The sequence below is a fragment of the Chiloscyllium punctatum genome, chromosome 15 (genome assembly GCF_047496795.1).
Source record: "Chiloscyllium punctatum isolate Juve2018m chromosome 15, sChiPun1.3, whole genome shotgun sequence".
In the NCBI taxonomy this organism is placed as follows: Eukaryota; Metazoa; Chordata; class Chondrichthyes; order Orectolobiformes; family Hemiscylliidae; genus Chiloscyllium; species Chiloscyllium punctatum.
In genome coordinates this window covers 51,881,597-51,908,802 of record NC_092753.1, presented here as the reverse complement: position 1 = coordinate 51,908,802, position 27,206 = coordinate 51,881,597, and the positions used below count along the sequence as shown (strand labels likewise).

General features: G+C 39.9%; 1 protein-coding gene across 1 annotated transcript in view; it reads right to left on the bottom strand.

The window, feature by feature from the left end:
• Positions 1 to 27,206, bottom strand: part of otc (ornithine transcarbamylase) — a 78,680-nt gene that overhangs the window by 18,896 nt on the left and 32,578 nt on the right. Inside the window, exons 4-6 of the mRNA XM_072585119.1 lie at positions 20,964 to 21,051; positions 8,698 to 8,851; positions 1,841 to 1,963 (exon numbers count right to left, since the gene is read on the bottom strand). Coding sequence (XP_072441220.1) covers positions 1,841 to 1,963; positions 8,698 to 8,851; positions 20,964 to 21,051 — 365 coding nt within the window. The remainder of the gene's footprint in view (positions 1 to 1,840; positions 1,964 to 8,697; positions 8,852 to 20,963; positions 21,052 to 27,206) is intronic.

Below are 27,206 nucleotides of genomic sequence, written 5' to 3'. Positions count from 1 at the left end.
TAAGTTTAGAATAGTTTTGAGAATAGTTTTGAGAGTGACATTGAATTGTCTGGAAATGTGTTTAAGTGCACTTAAATGAGACTTTAAAAGACCCCTTCAGTGCTCTAGAAAACAAGAGGAGAGTGAAAAATTGGAAAATAAGGAAACATATTGTTGGATCGTTTAGAAGTTAGGAAGAGAAATATTCCAGAAGTAGAAAGCCCTAATGTGTCAAAAAGAAAGACTTCCTAAAAAGCTGCCAAATGCATGCTTTTAAGGAGCACATTTTCAGGAGTAAGTGAGCTTTGTTAGCAATTTAAGGATCTCATGAACAGACATCAACTAAAAAGTGAATACAATTGTGCTAGCTGAACAAGGAACAAGATGGAAACAGACTGACCCTTCATTGAGTCTTAGTTATCTGAAAGGCTGTTGTTGAGGGCATAAGTGTTGAATCGGAAAGATGTTGTGAAACTTGAAAGGGTTCAGAAAAGATTTACAAGGATTTTGCCAGGGTGGAGGATTTGAACTACAGGGAGAGGCTGAACAGGCTGGGGCTGTTTTCCCTGGAGCGTCGGAGGCTGAGGGGTGACCTTATAGAGGTTTACAAAATTATGAAGGGCATGGATAGGGTAAATAGGCAAAGTCTTTTCCCTGGGGTTGGGGAGTCCAGAACTAGAGGGCATAGGTTTAGCGTAAGAGGGGAAAGATATAAAAGAGACCTACAGGGCAACTTTTTCACACAGAGGGTGGTACGGGTATAGAAATAGCTGTCAGAGGAAGTGGTGGAGGTTGGTACAATTGCAATATTTAAGAGCCATTTGGATGGGTATATGAATAGGAAGTGTTTGGAGGGATATGGGCTGGGTACTGGCAGGTGAGACTAGATTGGGTTGGGATATCTGGCCAGCATGGACGGGTTGGACCGAAGGGTCTGTTTCCATGCTGTACATCTCTATGACTTTAATTGTTGCCAATTGGCCACTTGAGCATCAGTTGGAGGGAAACATTTACCCCACTGTATCTGGTAACATTTGAACTGCAGAATAACTTTGAAACTGACTTGTACTGAATAGGAGTGCAGCTTAAACAATCTTATCAAAGATATGTTCCATGGTAGGGCATGTTACATCTGCAGCATATTGTTGGTGTGCATTATAGTACTTCAATTAACTGTTAAGTTATTTTATTCCAAAATATTTACACGTAAATTTTTTTTTCAACCAAATTAGGTGATCTGTGAAGTTAGAAATTACTTTTTGAGGTCTAACATAATTTCTTTAAAAAATAGTGTGACAAAGTGAACAACTGATTCCATTGTCAAATAATGAACAGAAAAGAAATGTTGATTGTAGCTGGATTCCGAAAGGACACATGAAATAATTTTCTTTACTTTAATAAAGTTAGCAAGGAGTCAGACATGAGTTTATAAGGGTAGAAAGTGCTAACAGACTACTTGTTCTTCCTGTTTTGAAATGATGTATGAGCACCATGTTGTCAGTTGTCAAAAATAGTTCCTTAAGATATGGGTGTTATTATTGACCAGTCAGTGGTAATCTGTCAGGAAGTTTAAAAATGTGAATACACACATTTCAATGTTTTTGCATGTGCATTTTGGGTAAATTGCATACTTTGTGAAATTTGAGATAATGCTTTCAGTGAGTTCACTCATTCCTTCTGGGGAAATAGCAGCCATTACTTTTTCAACAGGTCATATGTTTTCCTGATGTTCCTGCAGGAATTAATACAGTTCCACACAATACCAATAATATACATACAGTAAAATTTTAACCAGTGTACATTTATTTTAAAGTTCCCATATTGTAATCAGTCTTATACCAGATTGTAATCAATCTTATACCTTAGGTGTGGCAACACGAAGATGCATTCCAAGTTTTGGAGCACTCAACATGAAAGAGTGTAACACATTATTTCCATCTCCTATCCAAGTCACAGTCAAGCCAGTCAATGAGCCAAAATGTTCCTACAAAGGACATGCACAGAATAAATATTAAAACAGCTATAAATATCTGTATTTCTGAACAGCATTTTAGACATCAAGCATTCACCCTAGAAATAGAGCTAAATTGTCTTGTGGGGTGAAATTCCAAATGAAAATGCATCAGAGCTGCACTTTGGCCTGCTGGTAATTTAATCTAATATTGTCACATTTTCTTAAACCACAAGAGTTTTAAAATTGAGGAAAGGGTTCCAGCACTATTTCAAAGCAAACTCCATCGGATGTCAGCTGGTGGTGGGGTTGGGTGCGGGTGACACAGAGACGGGGATGGAAGAAAGATAATCTCCTACCGTATTTACATGCCTGTAACAGCTAAAGAAGCATGTCAGTGATAACCTTGGAGTAAAGAATAAAATAGAATTCTGAAAATAATCAATCAGTCAGGAGGTAAAGCAGCAGTTATGGAGATAGAAACATGGGTTATCAATTCAGGTCCATTATCACTTATACCAAGAACCACAAACTCAGTTTATAATGAAGAAAACAGACTGGAGGGTGCTAAACAAATGAGTTTGCAAGGACATAATTTTGTCATGCATACAATTTCTTTACATTTGTGCATGAACTACTCAGATTAATCTGAACATCATTATAATATAAAATAGTTAAATATGCTTTAAGGTCCATTGGGGCTGATCTATACACACAAATTTGTTTAAAAAACCCAGTAAAATGACCCAAAAAATGATTTCCAGACTACGTATTCTCTTTTTCTCTTCTGACAGAGCCCAGGTTTCCAGATGGCTTTTTATCAATTGCTTTGTTGATGCCTTTTTCCAACAAAACCTCCCAGTGGTGTTACAATGCTTTTTCTGAGGGGACTCCTATATTTGTGCTGTTTGAAGGAAGAGTGCTGACACATAAATACTTGCATTCACTCCCAAATGTTCATATAATGCTAGGTGTTTGTGGAGTCAGTGAGATTATGCAAGCATTTAAAAGAATAGGTGGAGCCCTATTCTAGAATTCCTGACTCGATTCTTGGCCCCCCTCAATTGTCAGCACTGGATGAACTCCCACCTGCACGCGCCGCCCCCCGCACTCTTCACCTGGTTCCATTGCAATGGTAGGCATCTTCCCATACCTCATAATTTTCATGGAATGAGATTAGGTTTTCGAGGAATCATGGTTCACAGTCTTTCTGAAGAGACACAGACTGTTAACCAAAAGAGTGTAATTTGTTGTTTCTGTTTCTTACCCTAGATGGAGTCAGAGAGTGAGCCAAAATGTTCCTATAAAGCACATGTACAGAAGATGATTAAAGGAGTTTGAAACAACTGTATTTTGTGAACATCAGTTTAAAATGAAGCATTTACCACTAAAATTAAACAAAGACACAAAATGTCTTTGGGGTGAGGTTGCAAATGGAAGTTCATCAGAACAGCTGTGGTGAATGCAATGTAAAGGTGTCTGCGCTGTAGCTAAAATATTTAGATAGCTGGTACCTAAACATATATGACTTAGAGCATGATTAGACTTTCTGGGACCTTGAGGTTGCGCCATTATTAAATTTTACCATGATTGGTATGACATATATTATCAGAGCCCTACTTTCTTATGTACTTGCCATACAGTTTTGTCAATCAAGAATCTCTCTAACTCAGCCTTAAAAAATATTCTATTTCTCAACCCTCTAATGCTATTTGGGATTAAAGTCCCACAGACTCTCAAATCGCAGAAAAAAGCTTCTCCTTTCAGTCTTAAATGGGTAATCCATTTTCTATATGGTGTCCCCTAAATCTAGTCTGATAAACAAAGAGAAACATCTTTTCAGCATCTACCCTGCCTGAACAGTCAGACAGTGTGGTTCACATTGGTATGAGTGACATAATTACAAAAGGAATTGTGATATTGCAATCAGCATTTAGGGGGTTGATAGAAAATTAGAAGCAGCTGTCAAAAGTTGACATCATTGGATTATTCCCAATGCTATGTGCAACGGAATGCAGAAATAGGATAAGAGAGATGATTGTGTAACTCGAAGGATGGGTGCAGGAGGTAGGGCTTTAGATTTCTGGGCCACTGGGGGAGATGACCCTTATACAAGCCGGATGCACCTGAATAGAGTTGGGGATGAGTTCTTTGCGGGGGAGTTTTGCTTGTGTAGTTTGGGGACTTTAAACTAGCTCAACAGGAGTGTTGGAACCCAGACAGTCTATCAGACAGTTATACCAGGGTGTTCAAAACACTTGGAAGAATGGCTAACACTAGAATGAAAAATAGCAAGTTAATAAGTGTAATTACAGAAATAAAGAAAGAAATTTAAATCAGGTTTACACAGCATGTATATGACTGCACAGAGTTTAGTTAATAAAATTGATGAGTTTCAGAGCCAGGTCGCTATATGGAATTATGATGCTGTGGCTATAAAAGAGACATGGCTCAAGGAAGAGTTGCACTGGCTGTTCAATATATCTGTTTTAGAAAAGATAGGAAAGGAAAAATGGAGGGTGGAAAAATGCATTACAAAGAATGGTGTTGAGCTGCAGAAAGTGGATGTTTCAGATGGTTCAAATACAGACCCAATTTGTCTAAAAATAAGGAATAAAAGGTTGCAATTATATTGTATTCTGTAATCTAGACACCACTGCATGGTGGAAAAATTGAAGAGGAACAAATCTGCAAGCAAATTGAAGAGAGGTGGAAACACCATAGAGTAGTTATGACGAGGACTTTAATTATCCTTAAATAGACTGGGATATTGATAGTATAAGGGGCAGTGAGGGACAGGCATTCATTGATTGTATTTAAGATATAACAACAGTGAATGTTCAGTCCAACAAGAAATGATGCACTGCTGAACCTGATTTATGAGAATGGGTGGGCCAAAGAAACCAAATGGGAGTTGTGGAGCATTTAGGGAACAATGATCATTATATCACAAGTTTAAGATTACAGTAGACAAGGACACAGGACAACCACAAGGAAGAATAACTAACTGGGGGGAAGCTGGGGCAAGAATGAAGTGGGGCTTGAAACACCTGGAAGTGGAGGTTGGCAAAAAAATGCTGTTGCTGAATAACAGGGCAGTTCGACGGCAGTTGAAGTATACTCCTTCAAAGGGGAGAGATGGGGCATATGAACACAGAGGACGAAAAATGAGATTAAGATATAAAAGAAAAGGTCTCCTTCCTATCGGAAGGGTTGAAAGGGTTCAGAAAAGATTTACAAGGATTTTGCCAGGGTTGGAGGATTTGAGCTATACAGCGAGGCTGAATAGGCTGGGGCTGTTTTCCCTGGAGCATCGGAGGTGAAGGGGTGTCCTTAATAGAGGTTTATAAAATCATGAGGGGCATGGATAGGGTGAATAGACATCCCTAAGGACTCCCTGGGGTTGGGGAGTCCGGAACTAGAGGGCATAGATTTAGCATAAGAGGGAAAAGATTTAAAAGGGACCTAAGGGGCAACTTTTTCACACAGAGGGTTGTATGTGTATGGAATGAGCTGCCAGAGGAAGTGGTGGTGGCTGGTATAATTACAGCATTTAAAAGGCACCTGGATGGGAAAATGAATGGGAAGAGTTTAGAGGGATATGGGCCAAGTGCTGGCAAATGAGACTAGATTGGGTTAGGATATCTGGTCGGCATGGATGAGTTGGACCGAAGGGTCTATTTCTGTACAGTATATCTCCATAACTCTAAGAAGTAGAAAATGTAATTAAGAACCAAGCCAAAAACAGAAGGTTCAGAAGGGAAGTAAAACAGCAGAGCCTAGTAAACAGGATTGTGCATCAAAGAGGAGCAGCTAACGTAAAGTGGAATCCCAAAGGAGTAGTAGGGCTGATAAGGGACCGACAAAGGAATATACACATGGAGATGAGTGGCATGGCTAATGTGTTAAATTAATACTTTGTTTCTGTCTTTACTAAGGATGGAAATACTTCCCAGGCCATGGTGACAGGAGGAATCTCAGCCACGTGAACATTTTAAAATTGCTAAGCTCATGACATTGGATAGGCTGTTGGTATTTAAAGTTGGTAAGATACTGGCACCAGATGAGATGTAACCAAGGATATTGAACAAAGTGAGTGGCAATTACAAAGGCAATAATAATAACCTAGACTCAGGGGTGATGCCAGAGGATGGGAGAAATGCAAACGAAACTGTCTTATTCAAAAAGGTTGTCGGGACAAGCCCAGCAATTATGGGCTTGTTTAACTAAAGTGGTGGGGAAACTTTATTGAAATAATTATTCAAAATTTAATTATAAACACATGGAAAAGTCTACTTTAATTAGGAAGTACCAGCACAGATTTCATAAGGGAAAGTCATGTTTAACTAACTTGCTAGAGTTTTTTGAAGAGGTAACTGAGCAAGTTGATGAGACTAATCCTGTGCACATGGACTTCCAAAAGGTATGTGATACTGTGATGCAAAACAGATTTGTGAAGAAAATTGTGCAATAACTGGAACAGTAGCAAAATGAACACAAAGTTAGGAGGGATAAGAAGCATAGATTCACACTAAATAAATATTTTTCAAGCGTAAGGTTTGTCATGGATTCCCCAGGATTTAGTTTCGTAACTCTTACCTTTCCTGATTTATCATTATTGATCCAGATTTTGGTATGTGAGGACAATTTCCAAGTTGGCAATAATACAAAACTTGGAAGTATTGTAAGATGTGAGGAGGACAGTGCAAAACTATGAAAGGACAGTGAGATGTTGGTGGAGTGGGCAGGCAGTTGGTGGACAAAGTTCATTGCAGAGAAGTGTGAGTCCACTCCGCCATGATTGAATGGTGGAGTGGACTCGATGGGCCGAATGGCCTTACTTCCACTCCTATGTCTTATGGTCTTATGTGATACTTTCTTTTATCAGGAAAACATGGAATTACAGTCATAATATAAAGGGTGAAATCTGAAAGGATTTGCAGAAGCAAAGAAACCTGAGTATTTATGTACATAAGTCACTAGAGGTAGTAGGACAGGCACAACAAGTCATTAATAAAGCATACTGTATCCTTAGCTTTATTAATAGTGGCACTGAATACAGAAGCAAAGAGATTATGCTGAACTTGAGTAAGATGCTAGTTGGATCTCAGCCTTAATATTGTGTACAGCTGTGGGCACACCACATTTGGAAGGATGTGAGTGTTTTGGACAGAGTGCAGAAGAAATTTACAGAATGGTACCAGAGATGGGAATCTTTGGTTATGAAGATAAATTGAGGAAGTTGAGAGTAGATTTTCTTGGAGAGGAGATTTGAGAGGATATTTCAAAATTATAAAAGTTGCTAAATAGAATAGATAAGGAGAAATTGCTTGCTTTCATATGATGACTGAGAATGAAAGAACACAGATATAAGGTAATTTGCAAAAGAAAATTTGTAGGAGAAAGGAATTTTTTGCAGAGTTAGGATCTGTATTGTCCAGCCTGGAAGTGTGATGGAGGTACTTTCAAGTGAGGCATTTAAGCAGCTATTAGATGATAATTTAAAGTAAAAAAAAAAGTCTTCAGGGTTTCAGGAAAAAGGCAGGAGAATGGCACTAAGTTGTGATGCTCTTTCAGAAAGCAAATGCAGACACAACAGCAGTCCATCAATCTCCTTCTTCACCTTAACTGTCTGATTCTCGATATTTTGGTGATTTCTATCACAGATAGGCTTAATTAGATAGGGGATCTTGTTTATATAAATGGATCTCAGATAGTTGTTTTCAACTGTAATCTCTGCAGGTAAAAGTGATAAATTTCTGTTAGAACAAGATGCTGAAATGTCAGGCATTAATATGTGATCAATTCTTCTGTTCTGAATTAGAATGACCAGAAAAAGACTGAATGCAGAGTGTCTAAAGAACACCCTTGTAGTATTTCAGCATTGGTTAGAAAATACGACAGAGTACAAGTGCCAAATGAAGAATCAGTGTGTTCTTCTATCTTTGCTCATGTCAAAAAGCTATTAAACAGTTTTGTTAGCTTTTCATGGCTAACAATGTAGTTAGGGTGGTATTCATTACAGTAACCAGCTTTTACAAGGCTGTTCTATATGGGGATCAGCAATGTTCACTGCTGTTCAGAGCATACACCACCATTTTTCACATCCTCCAATAGAATCTCCGTGGAACCATCTGAGAAATATTCAGCTCATTCCTTCCAATTATTGCATTTTAAATCATTGATGCCTAAAGTTCTGAAAGTAGCATTTCAATTTCGATGGAAAATTTCAATAGAAGTTTTCTTCCCATTGGAGGAAGAGTCCGTAGTAACTGACATTTCCCATCATTAGCACCCACCATCACATTAAAATAAGGATCCTCTAGTAATTGTGCATTGGGCAGTGTCATCGCTATGGGGTTTGAGCACAATATCTCACTTCCTGTCTAGTTTACACCTAATCTGAAAAATCGGTGCTCAAATGTCATGAGCATCACAGCTAAGTTGAGTCCTAACTTACAACTTCCAGCAAGAGTAATCAGGATGTAGTGCTATTTTTCTTCACCTCCCTGAGGGAATAAATGGTACTGCCTTGGAAATGGATATCAGTGAAAGGAAGACGTGATGGAGGAAGGGTGAAGCAAGTCATATTGCTCAGAGAAATGTGTGAAAACCTGCAAAATAAACAAGATCATGAATTTGTGCTGCAATGGAATGGTGTCACCACTCACCATATAAGTTAGACTCATTACAAATTAAGTGCGAGACAATGAAGCATCTTTCACCAAATTGTTAGATTTAATGATCTAAAAATGCTTTGGAGATACCTGAAGGGTAAGGTAATCAGCCAGGATCTGGATAGGATGATAGAGCTCGGACAACCCATTGATCACAGGGACTGAGCCATCTTCTGCTAACTGCTGGAGTTCCGAATGTTTGTAAACCCGGGCCAGAATCAGGTCAGTCATCCCAGACAACACCCTGGAACATGAGCCAAGCAGACCCCGACATTAGCAAATAATCTCAAATTTAGAAACTCTCAAGTCAGTAAGAATCAAATGTTAAGTTTATATTTTAAAAAACTGTTTCTTCTTTTTTATAAACATTAACTACCATCACGGTAGACAACACTTGAACTATGTTCACTGCTCTAAAAAAAAGTTAATCTTGTTTTCACTCGGAAACCTTGGGTCAAATCAGACAGCATTCTAACCTGCCTGATTCACTGAATTTGAAGGCAGGTCACAGATGTGAACATATATTTGAATACACCATGGCATCTAGCTCACCACTTCATATTGGAAAATAACAGCCTCTGTCATCTGTATGCAGTGGATAGTAATATGTGGCCTGAAATATGTTCTTTATAACTCTGGTGACCTTGTCAAGTAATGATTTTCAAGGGACCTCTAGAAATAAGTGTTTCTTGATCAATCAACAAGATCAATTGCATAAAGAAAGTAAACTTGACTGCAACATATTGCATGTTCTCAGGCCCATTTAATCAATCACATTGTTTACTGAAATTAAACGACATTACAAAGCAAAAGTTTGATAAAGTATTACTAAGGATTTCTAAAATATGCCTAACTTTATTTCATCGCCCAGTTTTCTTCATCTGAAGGTGATATTCTTGCTGATTTGAGCCAAAGGGAGAGGTTGAGTAGGTTTGGGCTGTTTTCCCTGGAGTGTCGGAGGCTGAGAGGTGACCTTATAGAGGTTTATAAAATCATGAGGGGCATGGATACAATAAATAGACAAACCCTTTTCCCTGGGGTGGGGGTGTCCAGAACTAGAGGGCATAGGTTTCGGGTGAGAGGGGAAAGATATAAAAGAGACATAAGGGGCAACTTTTTCACGCAGAGGGTGGTATATGTATGGAATGAGTTGCCAGAGGAAGTGGAGGAGGCTGGTACGATTGCAACATTTAAGAGGCATTTGAATGGGTATATGAATAGGAAGGGTTTGGAGGGATATGAGCCGGGTGCTAGCAGGTGGGACTAGATTGGGTTGGGATATCTGGTCAGAATGGATGAGTTGGACCGAAAGGTCTGTTTCTATGCTGTATACATCTCTATGACTCTATAACTCTATTTATTGAGACAATGGGATCTGGAGACAGTTTATCCTCAGCGCAATATGTTGTTTTTCCAATGTGGTTTCTGCATGTGCCAAGTTTAAAAGGTTATGCTGAGAATCAAAAGAGCTAACCCACCTGACATCACTAAATGGCCAGTTAAACAATTAGCAAGTTGTTGCCAATGCATTAAGAGCCAGTCTTTGATATCTTTAATCAGAAGCATGGGGCTATGGCAGCATTTAATAACAACAAGGAGTAGGAGGCACAATAGAATTCTAATTCTTCCCCAGTGGAGGGCTCTCTCCGCAGGAGTCCTCCCCCTTTCTCTCGGGGATCTGGGGTGGAGGTTGCTGCACGCAGCAGTCCCCTGCAACTGCAGATTGTGGTGGTTCACGAACTCCCAGCCCAACTGCTTGTTCTGTGGCGCTGTGGAGTCCGTGGACCACGTGTATATTGGTTGTGGGCATTTGCACTCCCTTTTTGATTTTCTCAAAAACCTCCTCCTCTGCTTTTGGTTGCACTTCAGTCCCACGCTCCTGATCTTCGGGCACCCGGTACGGAGGAGGGAGGGCGGGTCTGAAGACCTCCTCGTGGGTCTGCTCCTGGGCCTGGCTAAACTGGCCATCAACAGGTCCAGGCAGCGGGCCATGGAGGGGGTCGGTAGGGCCGACTGCCTGCCCCTCTTCTGCGGTTACGTTAGGGCCCGGGTGTCCTTGAAGAAGAAGCACTCGGTGTCCACTAACACTCTGGAGTTGTTCAGGGAGAGCTGGGCGCCACAGGGAGTGGAGTGCATTATTTCCCCCTTCAACTCTATTTTGATTTAATCCATGCCCTTCCCTTCACTGTTTGATCACACAGCATTGCCCTTGATGTGAAGGGCAGTGCTTGTCACTGGCCACTCGGGTGTTTTCCTATCTTCCTGGTGGTGGAAATTGAATAAAGAGTTGTGCACTTTGTGTCTCACACCAGCACACGCACACCATGGGTGCTGGGGAAAAAATAAGCACTACCGCAGTTAGGCAGTAGTGTGGGGGTTAAATAAAAAAAAGAATTCTAATTCTGATTGAATTCTAATAGAAAGGGACACAATACAACTGGACTAAACTAGTCCAAGATGAGGAGCTACATCTCCAGTTTGTAGAACCTGACCATTGGGAACCAACAGAGTAGAAGTCAATAACAAGGGACTAGAAGGTAATAAATATCTTCTAGAGTGCATCTATCAGGAATGGAGGAGAACCTACCTTGCAATTGTGCATTGTCAGTGTCCCAGTCGATTATGCCTGTCCAAGCAGATAGTTGCTAATTTGTGTGCTCTCATTGAGGGTCATCAGAAACTTTGTGGAACCCATTTCAACAAAATGAAGATATTGAAGTGTATTTTTGGCATAACAACATGGCTAGTGCTTCAAAGTCACTGGGTGTGTCTCTTGTAAATAATATCTCAAGTGATATTACCAATATATGATAACCACAGAATGAAAACTGAAAGAACTGCGAATACTGTAAATCAGAAATGAAAACAGAAGTTGCTGGAAAAGCTCAGCAAGTGTGCAGAGAAACCGAAGTTAACGTTTCGGATCTGGTGACCCTTTCTCAAAACTGTTCTGAGGAAGGGTCACCGGACCCAAAATGTTAGCTATGATAACCACAAGCTTAGTAACTTGTACAAATGGCCACAAGTGAAGGCTGAGGATGAAAAGGGAACAGACTGCCATGTGGTGCCTGTCTGGCCCAAGGTTCTCATTGCAGCCTTGTTGTGGAGATCCCAGGGTGGATTCAGGGACTCTGGTTGTGAGGGCTGCATCTCCAAAGTATGCTGCACCAGTCTCAATATATGGGCAATATCTGTACCAGTGTGGGCACAGCTGATATACACTCTATTCTTCACTGCACCATTTGTGCCGCTGACCAGTCAAGCCAAGAGACCACAATATTCATTGTCTGCATGACACTGTGCCATTCCTATTTCTGCTCAGAGTAATGCCATCATTGGTTCTGCATGGGGTTGGTCACTCTCTTAAATGGAAAAGCTCGTGCTCAAAGCAATGAGACTCTGTGGAGCAGATGAGATGAATGGGCTCCTCCATTTTCACTCCAATACTCTGCAGGACCTCAGCTGATTCTAACACATTAGCACATGTCTCTGGCTGATTCTCCAGGTACAGCCACCTGATGTACCAATCCCTAGGCTCTCACTTTGCTGAGCAGGGCTGCATCTATCCTCAACCTCCAAAGGGGACTGGCAACAGTCCACTCCACCTCTGTTATATGCTCCGGTGCTGATGTGATCTGTCCTTCACTGCGTCACCCTTTCTAATATTACACGAGGCCCCCACCCCGAAGACTGAGTACTGCATCTATGCTTGGGCTATGCTGAGATGATTTGACTGTACAGAACCCGAATCTTACTTGACTCCTCCCCTACTGCAGCTGGCTCTTTCGGAGATAGGAGAGAGAATGGTAATGGGAGCTAGGGTAGAAAACAGATGCTCCTCACAGTTCCCCTGGGACTCACAATTATTCCATACCTCTTCCAAGAGGCATTTTAAAATATTGAACTATGGTACTGTCACTGGGATAATTAGCCATCGAACATAAAGCTTGGTCTGGCCTTATCCAATATTCACACAGGGACACTGGTCAGGGTAGAGGAAGCACTGGACAATGCTGTGACCAAAACTGGAGTACACTGTCACTTTAGTCTCAGCAGGTTTCTTAATAAGTTTCTTTATGGGTGGCATAGTGGTCAGCACTGCTGCCTCACAGCACCAGGAACCTGGGTTCGATTTCTGTCTCAGGTGACTGTGTGGAGTTTGCATATTTTCCCCAAGACTGTGTGGGTTTCCTCCAGGTGCTCTGGATTCCTCCCACAGTCCAAAGATATGCAGGTCAGGTGAATTGGCCACGCTAAATTGCCCACAATGTTGGGTGCATTAGTCAGAGGGAAATGGGTCTGGGTGGGTTACTCTTCAAAGGGTCGGTGTGGACTTGTTGGGCCAAATGGCCTGTTTCCACACTGTAGGGAATCTAATCTAAATACATCTATAGGACTTTTATCAAAGCAAAACTTATTCAATGATGATACATCAGTTGGTTGACATATACAGTCAATAATACAGGGCTAAATGCTGCACTGAAAAACATCCCATTCCTCCATGTTGGTCTCAAATGGTCTGGTTTCCAGGACAGCCAACTAAAATGAGTTTCTGACCTCTGCTATTCTTGGGTCAAAAGGCTGTTTCAGAATCTTGTCATATGTGAAGTCAGTGCTAGGTACATTTGGATGTGACCTAGTAAGGGGGCAAATATATCAAAACTTCTATTTTAATACAGTGAAGCAGGAATGCTTCTCAACTTCAATTCACTCCTGGCAGTTGCAGCTGCCTTTTATCGATTCCTCTGCCCATTATCCTACCCTTCCTCTTCAGAGATGTAGCTAAAACTGATGAAAGAGTGACATCTGGCCCAATATTCAATCCACCTGAAGAGGAATCTGCTTGTGGACGTACAGAGAGGGCCAGCAGCTTACATGAATTACAAAAGGGGCCCGAGATCCAATTTTCTGCCACCTATGCTACCGCCATTTTGTTCAAGCATTGACTCTCTGCAAAATGCTGAGCAGAATCCAACTACCACCTACATATCGAGTTCAGTATGCAGCTTATTTGGAGACAGACAAGGGGGAAATAAACTGTTAATTTCATTGCCTGGATGCTATGATCTTTATTTAAAATATGGAATTCCCTTTCCCCATTCATTGCACCTTAAATAAAGAGTGAAATTAATGCCCTCACCCCCTTTCCTTCACATACATAGATTTACGTTCCCTTACACTGTTACTTGGGATTGGAGTGCCACCCATTCACCAGCCTCTACAATGCAGACTGCAGGAGACACAGACACAGGTGCTTATCTTCCAGCTATGGAATCATTTCACTATGGACAGAACCTTTAAAACTACGTGAAGGCCACAAACATGGAAATCAAGGTTTCTATGACTTATAAATTACTTTCCTAGACGCTGTTAGCAATTAAAAAAAAAGTCCTTCTTCATTATCAGCTAAGATCAAAGTGACTTTGGCCCACCAATAGGGTTTTATTTAACCAACCCTTTACTACTAATGCCTTGAAGGCTCAGGAGGTGCTTGGACTTCCTGTCTTAATAAGGCACTTAACCAATAGTGTGCCTTCAGCTGGTCCAAATGTTAGACGTTTCCACTGTAATGATGACTAAAGGCAAAACTGTGTGCTGCTCAAGCCCAGAGCCTAGCATACTTTCAGAATACTGTGCTTCCAGTACCTCAGGTCAGTACTTGGCCAAGAAAATTGGCCCATTTATATTTATTACTGTGAGAGCTTCTGTAAAAGAACATGAATCAACTACTCAGAGCTTTATTTTCTTTCTGCTCGTTATTGTACAGATATGAAAGATAGTTGTTCAGTCTCAGCTAACAATGATCCAAATGACTAAAACATTGTAGCTATTTCATTAATCAGTGTTCAGTGATCTAAGTTAAACCTGAGAATGTTCTCAGTACAGCGAGTAAAAAAAAACATTTGGAGGTGCAGTCCTAGCTGTTCCCTCAAGAAAATCCTATTCGAAGAAGCAACCTAAAACAACACTAATAGAGGTTGCTGAGCAACAGCACACGCATCAGCTTTTATTTAGAACACTTATACTCTGCTCTGTCTTCAACATTGTACTGTGGGATTATTTCAGTATTTACATTAATGCAAAATCCTTATTTAAACAAGCATTCCCAATTGCCTAGATACAAAAATAAAACGATTTACTGGGTGATAGTTTTGGCCTGAATTCTTACTTAATCATAGAATCCCTACAATGAGGAAACAGGCCTTTCGGCCTAGCAAGTCTACACTGACCCTCCACAGAGTATCCCACCCAGTCCCATTCCCCTATTACTCTATATTTACCCCTGACTAATGCACCTTACCAACCCATCCCTGAACACAATGGGCAATTTAGCATGGCCAATTCACCTAACCTGCATATTTTTGGAGTGTGGGAGGAAACTGGATACTGGGAGGAAATCCATGCAGGCACGGAGAGAATGTGCAAACTCCACACAGACTGTTGGAGAGTCATTTACTGGAAATGTTCAGTGAGGTTATGTACATTTGAAATATGACATTTAATACACTAATAATATTAGAATAAACAAAATCTTGTTTAAGAGAATTTTGGCAAATTCAACAGCCTCCAGAGTCATACATTGCAATGATATTGATTCAGCCATATATATTTAGTTAAAATAGCCTTATTGGTGATCCACATCTGAATATTCATTTAAACAGCATCTATCATTAGCCAGTACAAAAGTTTGTGGTGTTCGCCTTCAACTTAGAATTATGACATTAATTTATCATGCACAGAATATCTTAATGGAGAATAGTTATTTGTTCAGCATTGTTTTGACATGAGTGATGTTTAATGTACAACTAATCAGCAGCGCTGATGCAAGAGTACAATATAAGACTCCGTGGATGGAAGTTCCATGCAAAATTATGAAAACGATGTTGTGCAATTGTATGAATAGAAATTTTGCATTTTTAATTATATTCTGCAGACAAGAATCAACATATTCAGATTTCAGCTTGGCATAACATTGTGAAAATAAGGGTCACTGTATTCCCCAACAGTTTATCACCCCTCACCTTCAATTTGAAATATCACTTGCCTTCTTCAACTGAGTAAAGTGCAGTTGTGGATTTATGTATCAATAGCTGGTACCTGGCCCGGGATTGAATGCAAGAAGCCGTGTGCATTACAGCAATAGAACAGACTCCATCAGCAACCCCAACGTGCTTTGGGTTTTGGTCCAATGTCTTTAGCATTATGATGGATGTCTAACCAGTCAGACTGGTCATCTAATAACTGGTGTAAATGATAGGTGATGATGCAGCCCGAAGGTATTCTACATGTTGACAGTGGGACCAAGCAGATTAATTGCCCATATGCCTTCGATGACAGGTTCCCTCCCTCCTGCCTTGCTGTTCCTCCAACCTGGATTTTGTCTCTGCAACAGTGGCAACAATGGGAGAGAGGGAACCCTTGATTAGAGGGGTTGGAGCAGTCAGCGTGGGGGAGACTGGATTATCCTGCATTATTCATTCAGGAGACATGAACTCTTATGGCCAGGCATCTGTGATGGGAGCAGCAGCTTGGTTTTCCCTGTGTACACCGCTCCTCCAATCACTTCTGGAGTCAGTTCCTGCTTTGAAGAACTGTCAGCTTTAACTGACAGCCAATGATATTTTTTAAAACAATGTCAATTTCTGTAAAGGCCTCAGATTCGTTTTTTTTTCTTTAAAGCCTGTCAGATAACCACAAAACTGCCTGAAGGTTGAAACCAGAGGTTCTGGCCCATAGCAACCGTCAGCAAAAGTGACAGCTTCAATCTTTTCTTTTAAAGCTATTCTTTTGGCACTTGTCTTTCTGACTTTGAGCCCGATGGTGGATTTCCAAAATTCCTCACCCCTGAGTTTCATAAAGAATTCATTCAGTTCTTGTCACGCCTCATATTATGCCATACTAGGTGGCCACACATGGACATGCCAGTCCCACCCTTACCCTCCACTGAGATCACAGTGGGATCTGGATTGTCCTTTGCCAGGAGCACCCTGTAGGAACTGCTCATCATTCCTCGAGCTAGTTCTCTTCTGTCACCTGGAAACATTATTCCTTTTAGTCGAGGGTCCCAGAATGACTTCTCCCCATTCCATCCAATGATGCTAGTGTTTCCATGGTGCATTTTCATTGAGTTCCACTTCCCTTCAGCAGGTCTTATTAAAACTGTAACTAGGCATATAAAGCCACAATAAAAAAGCACATAACACTAACATGGAATATTTTGGAAACTATGTAAGTATAAGAATTAATTTATGTTCAAAACAGTCCGTTTTCCTCCTACTTTCTGTTTGCAAAAAAAATACAACAAGCTGCACCCGAGTTCAGTTTGACCACATGTGGGAAAGAAAAGGCAAATTATTTTTTACATATCTTTGCTGCTCCTTTTCCATATATATTTCCTTTGTAATTTTATGTAACATGAAGAAAACTCTAATTAGCAAAGGTGTATATATTTACTGTTCACTTACAAACTTAATCTTTTGTACAGTAAAATATTTCATGCAACCATACTATTTTTCCCTATAAGAATCTCCAAAGCTTCTTTATATGCGTCTAAGCGTGATGTATGTTTCCTTTGTTTAGTAATTATAGGTTCCAACTGCATCAAAAGCTTTGTGCAAATTATAACTATGGTTGTACTAACTGTATCGAGTTCCTGTGATTTCAGTGAACTGAACAATGCAATGTGTAATTAAGCGCTGTCGCTCTGGCATTACTGTCAATTGCTTTTCTGTTTTTTCCACAGCTCAGGGCACCAGATGGTCCAACCTGATTACCCAGAGTGCAGTGCAGAAAGCAGGACAAACAAACAATGACAGACATAAATAAGATGAAGGGCAGAGTCACATGAAGCATCAAGCAAAGGGGTGTACTGCTAAATAAAAGGGTCTATTAATACTATGTCATGCTCACCACTCCTATTCCCTTTGGAAAGACTAGTTACTGGTGAAAAATTACATTAGAAATAAGCTGGCTCCAATTTGAAGCTGATTTAGATCTGATCTATACCAACCAATACAAAGTTCAATTCAACAAAACTCATTTAAAAAAATGTCAGCAAAAGCTGTGTTAATTTTTAGTGGTAAGATAGAAAGAACAGAATTTATTTTAAAGATACATATTAATCAGTTCCTTAATTTTCAGTGTAGTTTATGAACAGAAATGCTAAATGATTAGTTATAAAAAAGCTGTGTTTTGTGCAACACATTTTTGAGTTTGTAATGCATCAAGTAGGAAAATTAGGATATGTAACGGAAAAATAAGGACAGAGAATAAATATTAAAACTATTGCTTTAATGCTTTTTATTTTCAGGACAGGTATTCTTATACAAATCCATATTGTTTAGTCGTTAATGATCATCTTAGTGCTGATTGTCAGTACCTTGAAAAGTTGTTCAAATCTCACTTTACTCAAATTTTGCTGCATTAAAAAGGTCTCTTAAGTTGAAGCTCAAACATCCTCCTACAGACAGAAAAAGATCAGCAAAGCTGGTCCCTGGCACCATCTGGTGGCCAAGAACAGACAGCATTTGTAGCAGTCCTCCAGTTGAGTGAATTGAAGGGGAAGACTATGTCCAGAAAACGAGTACAGGATATCTTGTTGTGCACTGGTATTGTCCCTAACTCTGAGCCAGGAGGTCTGGATTCCAGGCTCACCTGACCCCAAGGTATGTTGTAACCTGTCCAAACAGGTTAATTAATATTATTACAACCAGAGGATAGAAAAAAGTGGGAAAAGTTATGCTATAATATTCATGAAACAATAAAAAGTGAACATTTAAAAAGCACTAGAATGAAATGCCTCTTTATTTAATGCCTTAAAAGAACTACAGTCATGCTGGCGGATATCAATTCTTTACTCGATGGATTGTATTTGTTCAGTAAACATTAATAGTTAAGTGGGAGTTTAAGTGACTGGATTATTTATCTTTCAGAAGATAAATTAAGTGATAATTTATAACTTACATGGTATCAAGGAACCCAAGCAAAACTGGAGTTAATGGGAATTGGAGGGAAACTCTCCACTATATGGAATTGTGGTTATTGAAGGCCAGTCACCTCAATCTGAGGACATTGTTGCAGGAGTTCATCAGTGTAACATTGTAGGCACTCTTCAGCTGCTAGATCAATGACCTTCCCTCCATAAAGGTCAGAGGTCAGGTATTTGCTAATTATTGCATAATGTTCAGTAACATTTAAGACTCCTCAGACACTGGAACAGTCCATCTCCACATGCAGCAAGACCTAAATTACATCTAGGCTTGGGCTGATAGATGTTATTCACACCACGGAATGCTAGGCAGTGTCCATCTTTCAACAAAAGTGAATGTTGTTCTCTCAACGAGAGAGAATGCAACTATCACCCATTTGACTTTCAATGTCATTATCATCATGGAATGCCCCACTATCAACATCCTGGAAGATAACCTATGACCAGAAACTGAACTGAACCATCCATGAATATAGTAACACTGCAAGAGCAGGTCAGAGGCTAGAAAGTCTGCAGTGTGTAATTCACCTACTCTCTCCCCAAAAACCTCCATCATCCACAAGGAACAGGTCATAACTATGATGGAATGCTCTCCACTTGTCTGGTTGAATGAAGCTCTGACAATATTAAAAAAAAGAGATTGACACTATCCAGGACAAAGCAACAGCCTTGATTGGCAACACGTTCACCACCTTCTACATTCACTCCCTTCACCACTAAAATACACCATGTATAACATCTACAAGATGCACTGCAGTAACTTACCATGTCTCCTTCGACAGTACTTTTCCAATGTGAAACCCCTTTCACACGGAAGGACAAAGACTGCAGTATATATTTGAACACCAGCACCTGCAAGTTTCCCTCTAAGCCACTCACCATCCTGATTAGAAACAATATCACACTTCCTTTACTGTCACTGGGTCACTGTCCTTAACTGTCCTATTTCCTTAACTGCACTGAGGTTTTTTACAAACCAAGACTGTAAGGTTCAAGAAGGTAGCCCACTTCCTTCTTCTCTGGCGCCTTTAGGAATGGTAATAAATGCTGACCCAGCCAGCAATGCCCATAACTCATGAAAAAGTGAAATAAATTCTGCAAATAGCACCATGTCACAAGTGTATCACAAGTTTTTCTTGCCTTTAATTTTTATTCTGGAAGTACATCTAATTCTGAATATTTGATCTGTATACTTTGAAGTATGTGAAGACTTTGGTGACAGGACTCAGCTTTGTTGTATTCTTCTCTTCACTTGAAACACATCTTTTTAGATTAGATTAGATTAGATTACTTACAGTGTGGAAACAGGCCCTTCGGCCCAACAAGTCCACACCGCCCCGCCGAAGCGCAACCCACCCATACCCCTACATCTACATCTACCCCTTACCTAACACTATGGGCAATTTAGCATGGCCAATTCACCTGGCCTGCACATCTTTGGACTGTGGGAGGAAACCGGAGCACCCGGAGGAAACCCACGCAGACACGGGGAGAACGTGCAAACTCCACACAGTCAGTCGCCTGAGGCGGGAATTGAACCCAGGTCTCAGGCGCTGTGAGGCAGCAGTGCTAACCACTGTGCCACCGTGTCCTTATCTAGTTTGATGTGTGCTACTTGGCCCCAAAATAGGATCTGGATAAATTTCATATCTTTATTGACAATGTTACATTTCCAAATCATTTCTATTGTTGGTGACATACAAAATTGAAAGCATTTCATAATGTATGAGGCATATGTAAATATTCTCTTTTACTTCTCAATGTTTGTTGAAAAGTGTTCTCAGATTAAATATTCTTTCTCTTGTTCCTACTCCAGGTCTAAGTCCAGACTATCACCAATTTCACTTCAAAATGTTTAATTTATTTCTATTACAATTTTCAATGTCACTTTGAGATGACGTTCAGCTTATAGAAATCTTTGTATCCCATGGTTTTAGATTGTTTTGATAACTAAACAAATAAGCATGTCTCAAGTCTTTTGAAATGTATCCTTTGGTTGCTATAAGCAGTTCTAATTCTGTTTCTCCAAAGATGCCTTTAGATGTTCCATTACATATTGCCCCATGGACAGAAAATTACTGCTTCATATTTAAACTGACATCAATAATGCTTCAATATGGTACAGATTGTGGTAAGATAACACACAGTTCCACTTGTTTTATATTTAGTTATGATTTCTCACTTGGTTGTAGTTCTACTGGATTCCTTTATTAAAGACCATAAATTCAGGAGAAGATCACATTCTAACCACACCATTGCAATATTACTCTTGTACTGCAGGCACTTTTTTCTAGTTTCAATTACTATAACACATTCAACGTCATGCAGTCTTTATCATCTTCCTGTCCATTTTTATGCTGCCACTAACCTTGCTGTGTCTTTACGACTCTCATTTATTCCTAGATGAATATCTTGTGTTGTAAGGAAGCACGGGTGTCCTCCAAGCAATGCAAATCCTTCAGGGAGAAAAAAAGAGAATATTACATGGAACAGTGAATGAAGAAGAACCAATTTATTTAAAGTTTCTGCCAAGCATCTTTAGTGAAATTTTGAAAACTTATACAGCTCCTCACTGAGCACTACTTGTATGGTTTGTGCCTGGATGGCTAAAGATTCTTAGCGATGCTGCAGGCAAAGTAAGCAGACATCAATCTGAGGTAGCTCCAAGGTCAAAATCCCCTGTTGGCCTTTGAATAATGCATTTATTCAATTCCCTTCATGTCTGTAACAAATTAAGCAATTTGTAGGTTTTTCCATAAGTATTAAAGCTAGCTCTGAAAAACTACAATGGATTGGGTGAAGCCCACTGTAAAGATCCAATGAAAGTACGATGCTAAGTAATAGTTTTATCCAGAAAATGGGTAGGAGCAGAGTTTGCATATGGTAGACAGGGATGATGATTCCTAGGTAAAGAGCAAGTTAGAAATGGTTATTGAAAATAAAGACAGTGGAGCCAATTTTAATTTCAATCACCCTATAGGATCAGGTCAAACAACAATTTCACAAACCATTATTTTCCATTGAATTGAATGAATATTAAAATAAAATTGGGTGTAAAACCTGGTACTGTCTGAATTTTCCTCATTGGATGGATTAGATCAAAACTACACCTTGTTAACTGAAATTAACCTTTTAGGGAAAATCTTTGTTCCATTATGTCTTTTGTTGTTATTCTGATAACGAGCAGTGTCCAAACACAGAGATTTGCTGTTTTCACTGTTCCTTTAATCATACTGAAGCAGCATTTGAGGTGCAGATGGTAAATTGTGACACATTTTCATTATCCTTTGTCCCAATTGTATGGAGAAAATGAAGTGTCTTCCACATGACTCTCATTTACTGGACCTGAATGAGCCATGGGATTAGGTATGTCAGGATTGGCGGGTATCTTGAAAAGCTTTTATGTGAAACAAATTGTTCACAAAAGAAGTAAACATTTTTCATTACCACAGAATGTAGTGTTCATATCTTCATTCAGATGTAGCCCCTTAAGTGACATTATGTTCCTAGTTATTATTTCCAGCAACATTCTTAACATTGACTTATAGAATTACCTTTCAGCTTTGGAAAAAAGATAAGCTAACAGAAATAGTTTTAACAATCACTAAGAGCAGTAAGTTTTAGAAATATCTGATTTTGTTGATTGACATTGGCTTAAGAACTAAGACCAAACTAAAGGCCATAAGATCATAAATAGAAACATGAATAAGCTGCTCAGCCCCTTGAGCCTGCTCCTCCACTCAAGAGGACCACGGCTGATGTGATATTCCTCATGTCCACTTTCCTGGCCTTTCCCTATAACTATGGATTCCCCTACTAATCAAAAATCTTGGTGAAAATAATTTACATCTCATGATCAAGGTTAATCCTTCAGTGAAATGTAATGCTTATAAGATATCCATTTGTATCCTTCCACCAATTAGATTATTATCTAAAGTTTATAGAGCTCAACTTGTTAAGTGTAGTGAGCTCTCTTCCACATTTTGAGCTCCCAGTTTCTATTTTAGTTAAATGCTGGATAATTCAGATATGCTTGTGCATTTCTAAATTGAAAAGTTTAATCTGATTCTGATTTTGGCAGTTTATTTACTCAATGCCTCCAATGCGATGCACTTTACACCAGGGGGAAACTAAACAACAAAAACCAAAGAATGAAGTTGTCCTTTGACTTGCACCTAATCTTCCCACATTCAATTAGAATCTGACAAAAAAAAACTGTAGTTTAATTGGAGCAGAAGTTGTATGTGCTCACAGGACTATAACCTATGCCACGTAATGTAAACAAGATTGGATTGTGATTTCCTTCAGCTGAGTCAGAAACACAGCCTTCAAAGTAATTTCACAAAATCATTCACCTCACTCCAGGTTTTCACACTCGGATATGTTCAGAAACCAACATGGACACCAGAGTGTTACACCTACCATGAGTAGGTGAGGAGAAGGTTAAATGGATCCTTGTTGCTCCACCTGACCACAACAGGTTCTTGTTTTTAAAAAAAAATGAACGTGCTTGCTAATGTGGTGTTTAACTGTTTACATGCTGTGAATAAACAATAACAGATATATGGGTTTTCTTGATTTCTTTTGAAAAAGAGGTTTGTTTATTATAGCTGAAAATGTGTTGCTGGAAAAGCGCAGCAGCTCAGGCAGCATCCAAGGAACAGGAGAATCAACATTTCGGGCATAAGCCCTTCTTCAGGATTCCTGAAGAAGGGCTTATGCCCGAAACGTCGATTCTCCTGTTCCTTGGATGCTGCCTGACCTGCTGCGCTTTTCCAGCAACACATTTTCAGCTCTGATCTCCAGCATCTGCAGTCCTCACTTTCTCCTCGTTTGTTTATTATACCCAACAAGGTCCAAGTAAAATTATAAAAATGCTCTGGTTTTCACGCAAACACCAATAAACACCAATAACAGGTCGGGAGGATAGATTAAGCAATCCAGTTCTCACAGGTTGATGGGTTGAACTAGGCTGAGCCAATCGCTTTCAGTGTCGAGGCAGTTTAAAAGTGTAGAGCAGCTAAAGAGAATAATTGCAGACTTGTTTATTCAATCAGCAAATAGGGTTCAATCTTGCAGAATGGGTGCACACAGAGAGTGTATACATTCCTCAAAGGGTTCTTCGAATGGTATCATTTCTGCTTTTATTTATGGCTTGAACAAACAGTTCCTTAAAGACACAGTTATTTGGCTTGTTACATATGGCTATCTCTAATTGAACAAGTAACCCAGATATACTAATGGGTCGTGGATTCTACTCGTAACTTGATGAGATTGTGGCTGGGTGAATATTCCTCTGAGTCACTTGTTTGAAATGATTATGTCCAATGCTTGTTCCCCACCCAGATGATTCTGTGTTCTACATTTAGGGACACAAAATGTGGTTCATTCACATTCCTCTGAGGCAATTATCTTTGAAAGGCTCTTGCAGGCAGGTTGGTTTTGCTTAATGGCTTTGATATAATGATACAAATATTCAACCATTTTAGAAAAGATTCAATTTCAAGGCACTGGACTGTGGCTTCAGTCTTCTTTCAAAATCCAATCAGCGGTTTCCAACCAGTAAATTCAGTCTTTTCTTTAATAAAGCATAGCTTCAAATACACCACAGGGAAAATGTTTTAATGGGGTCCTTTTTCCACAAATGTGAATACATTGAATTCCAACATATTGTTCTTGACTGGATATTGGAGTTCAACTTCACTGCTCACAAGAAACATAACTTTCTACTGCAAATCTGTTTTAACCATTGGAGGTGCATTAAATATATTTTTTAAACTAGACAATAGTAAAATGCACAAGGTGAATTCTTGACTAACACTCGCATTAAGACATTTTTTTCCACTCTAGATTCATATTTTCTTTTTAATTATAAGTATTCAGTATTTCTTCTGCTACTTAAACCGCATGAGTAAGATATCAAGCTGAATAACAATAGACCACAAATATGTAAAACTGCACTGCAACTTTTGTCAGCGCAGCATTGTATTACATTCCCTCTTGATCTCTAAATCATATCCTACATTCATAACATTAAAATTTCATTCAACTACCATGCTTGTTTTCATATTCGTTGGGAGATGAACGACATGCAGGCGCCAGAGAATGACAATTGAATGGATAGTCTGTCAGATGTTAGACTGCCTGCCTTCCTCATCAAAATTAATTGTAAACTTGGATCTCAGAACAATTCTGCCACATGAAGGGATCGTGTATGCTCCCTGGTCAGCGTGTCACTGCATTAAAACATTTTGCCTCCGGCACTGCAGACCATCTGTGCATGTCAAATAGGAATTCTTGCAGGATGTGAGGGCAATCTTTGACAAGTGTACTGGGAAAAAGAGGTGCATACCCATAGATAAATGTACCAGCCATATTTAGCATCACTAACACAGGGAAGAGCAGGACTATGTGGCATAGTTTTCTGCATTAAAAAGAAAACAATACAGTTGCTTATATGCCTTACTTCAGTAATTGAAAAGCTGCAACACATGCAAAATGCCCAGAAGAGCAATTATATGCAATTTCAGTGACTGACTGTAATTTATCCACACCAACCAATTAATCTTACAAATCCCCTCAATAAAAGGCTAATATTTGACATTTCTCATATAGTGGTGCTGTACTTTTTAAAGGAGACTATGCTTTGCACATGCTGGGGGTCAAGTTTAACTGGATATTTCCGCCATTTCAAAATATCTTAGAAAATCTTCCTTTTTCACAGTTGGCACATTGGATCCTAGATCCACCCCACCTCAAGCTGCAGAGTCTGCTCGAACCAGCTAAATGATAATTGTTGTACAACTCTTCCTTTTAGATTAGATTACTTACAGTGTGGAAACAGGCCCTTCGGCCCAACAAGTCCACACCGCCCCGCCGAAGCGCAACCCACCCATACCCCTACATTTACCCCTTACCTAACACTACGGGCAATTTAGCATGGCCAATTTACCTGACCTATACATCTTTGAACTGTGGGAGGAAACCGGAGCACTCGGAGGAAACCCACGCAGACCACAGGGAGAACATACAAACTCCACACAGTTAGTCGCCTGAGGCGGGAATTGAACCCGGATCTCTGGCGCTGTGAGGCAGCAGTGCTAACCACTGTGCCACCGTGCCGCCCACCATCTTTTGGACTAACTAATTCTATCTATCTAAGGAAAGGTGTAGGTGAAGGGGAGGCCAAAATTTGTTTTGTGGGGCTCAGAGAGACATCTTTTTCTTCTTGGATAAACAAAGAAAACTGATATGAGGGAATATCCAGCTCTCGGACAGAAATGATGTAGCAGCTTATCCGGGGTAACAAGTAAATCAGGATATTTTCAGCATGATAAGACCCTTCATTTGCTAAGGCAGGCTCTTTTCTACTTCTACCAGGTGTCCCAGTCATCTGACTGCAGTGTGTAGTTAAAATGCTGACCAACAGAATTCCAGTAAGACATGGTGTTGAGTCCCAGTGTTGCCTATTAAAGTCCTCTATGCTGTTCCTGCCAAGTGCAATGGGTTAACTAAACCCTCAACCCTCATCCATCCCCTCACATATTTCTTGAGCATGTACTCGACAAGTATACAGATGGCTAACAGTAACAGAGTTCACTATTTTTTAACCTAATATTTTCCAGCAATTATTGGTGAATTTTATTCTTTAGTGACTCATAGATAAGAATTTTAAAACTTAGTTGCTGCTGAAACAATGAGGCCATTAGCTGGTTGTGAACCTGTTGAACGGTCCAATAGATATCGCTTGACTCGCTCCCAGAAGAAATGGGTAATTTTCCAATTACTTAGGGAGGGCAGGTAGGAAGGGTGATCGATCGTTAAAATTAAAGAGTGCAGTGTACGATGCTTCAACAAGACCTAGATTCTAGAGGTTGCAATAACTACCGGATTAGAGATGACCTGGGAAGACTTTTCCCACAGTCTCTTACTCTGACCTGAAGATTCTGCAGCAGAATCTGATGCACAGGAACATTTTTCCAATCCAGTACTCACATATGGAATGCACAAAAAAAAAATGCCAGCAGCAGAATCTACTTCCTCTATCCTGGCTACAGTGCTCCAAGAGGATCCACTATCTCAAATGGAATACATCTTTTCCTCCCCTCAGGTGCCAAACCCACACTGACATGCCTAGAATTCTCTTACACAACACTCCTCTGTATATCACATCTTGCAGCTCCATTCATTCTCATTTTCTAGGAACCTCAACTCTCCATCTGAATAGCTAGGACTCATACCTTAAATGTCTTCTCACACCCATGCATCATAATCATCCTGATTTAATTTGATTTGATGTATTGTTGTCACATGTACCTACGTACAGTGAAAAGTTTTGTTTTGTGAGCAGTACAGGCAGATCATAACATACAAGGACAACTAGATCATAGGCTGTTTAGACAGCGCAAGGCATACAGGGTTACAGCTGCACAGGAGGTGCACAAAGGCAAGATCAACATTAGATTTGAAATTTGAGAGGACCTTTCAGCAGTCTAATAACAGTAGGTAAGAAGTTGTTCTTGAACCTGGTGATGTGTGTTTAAGCTTCTGTATCTTCTGCCTGATGGAGGAGGATGGAAGAGATTATAAGTGGGTTGGGAGGGGTCTTTCA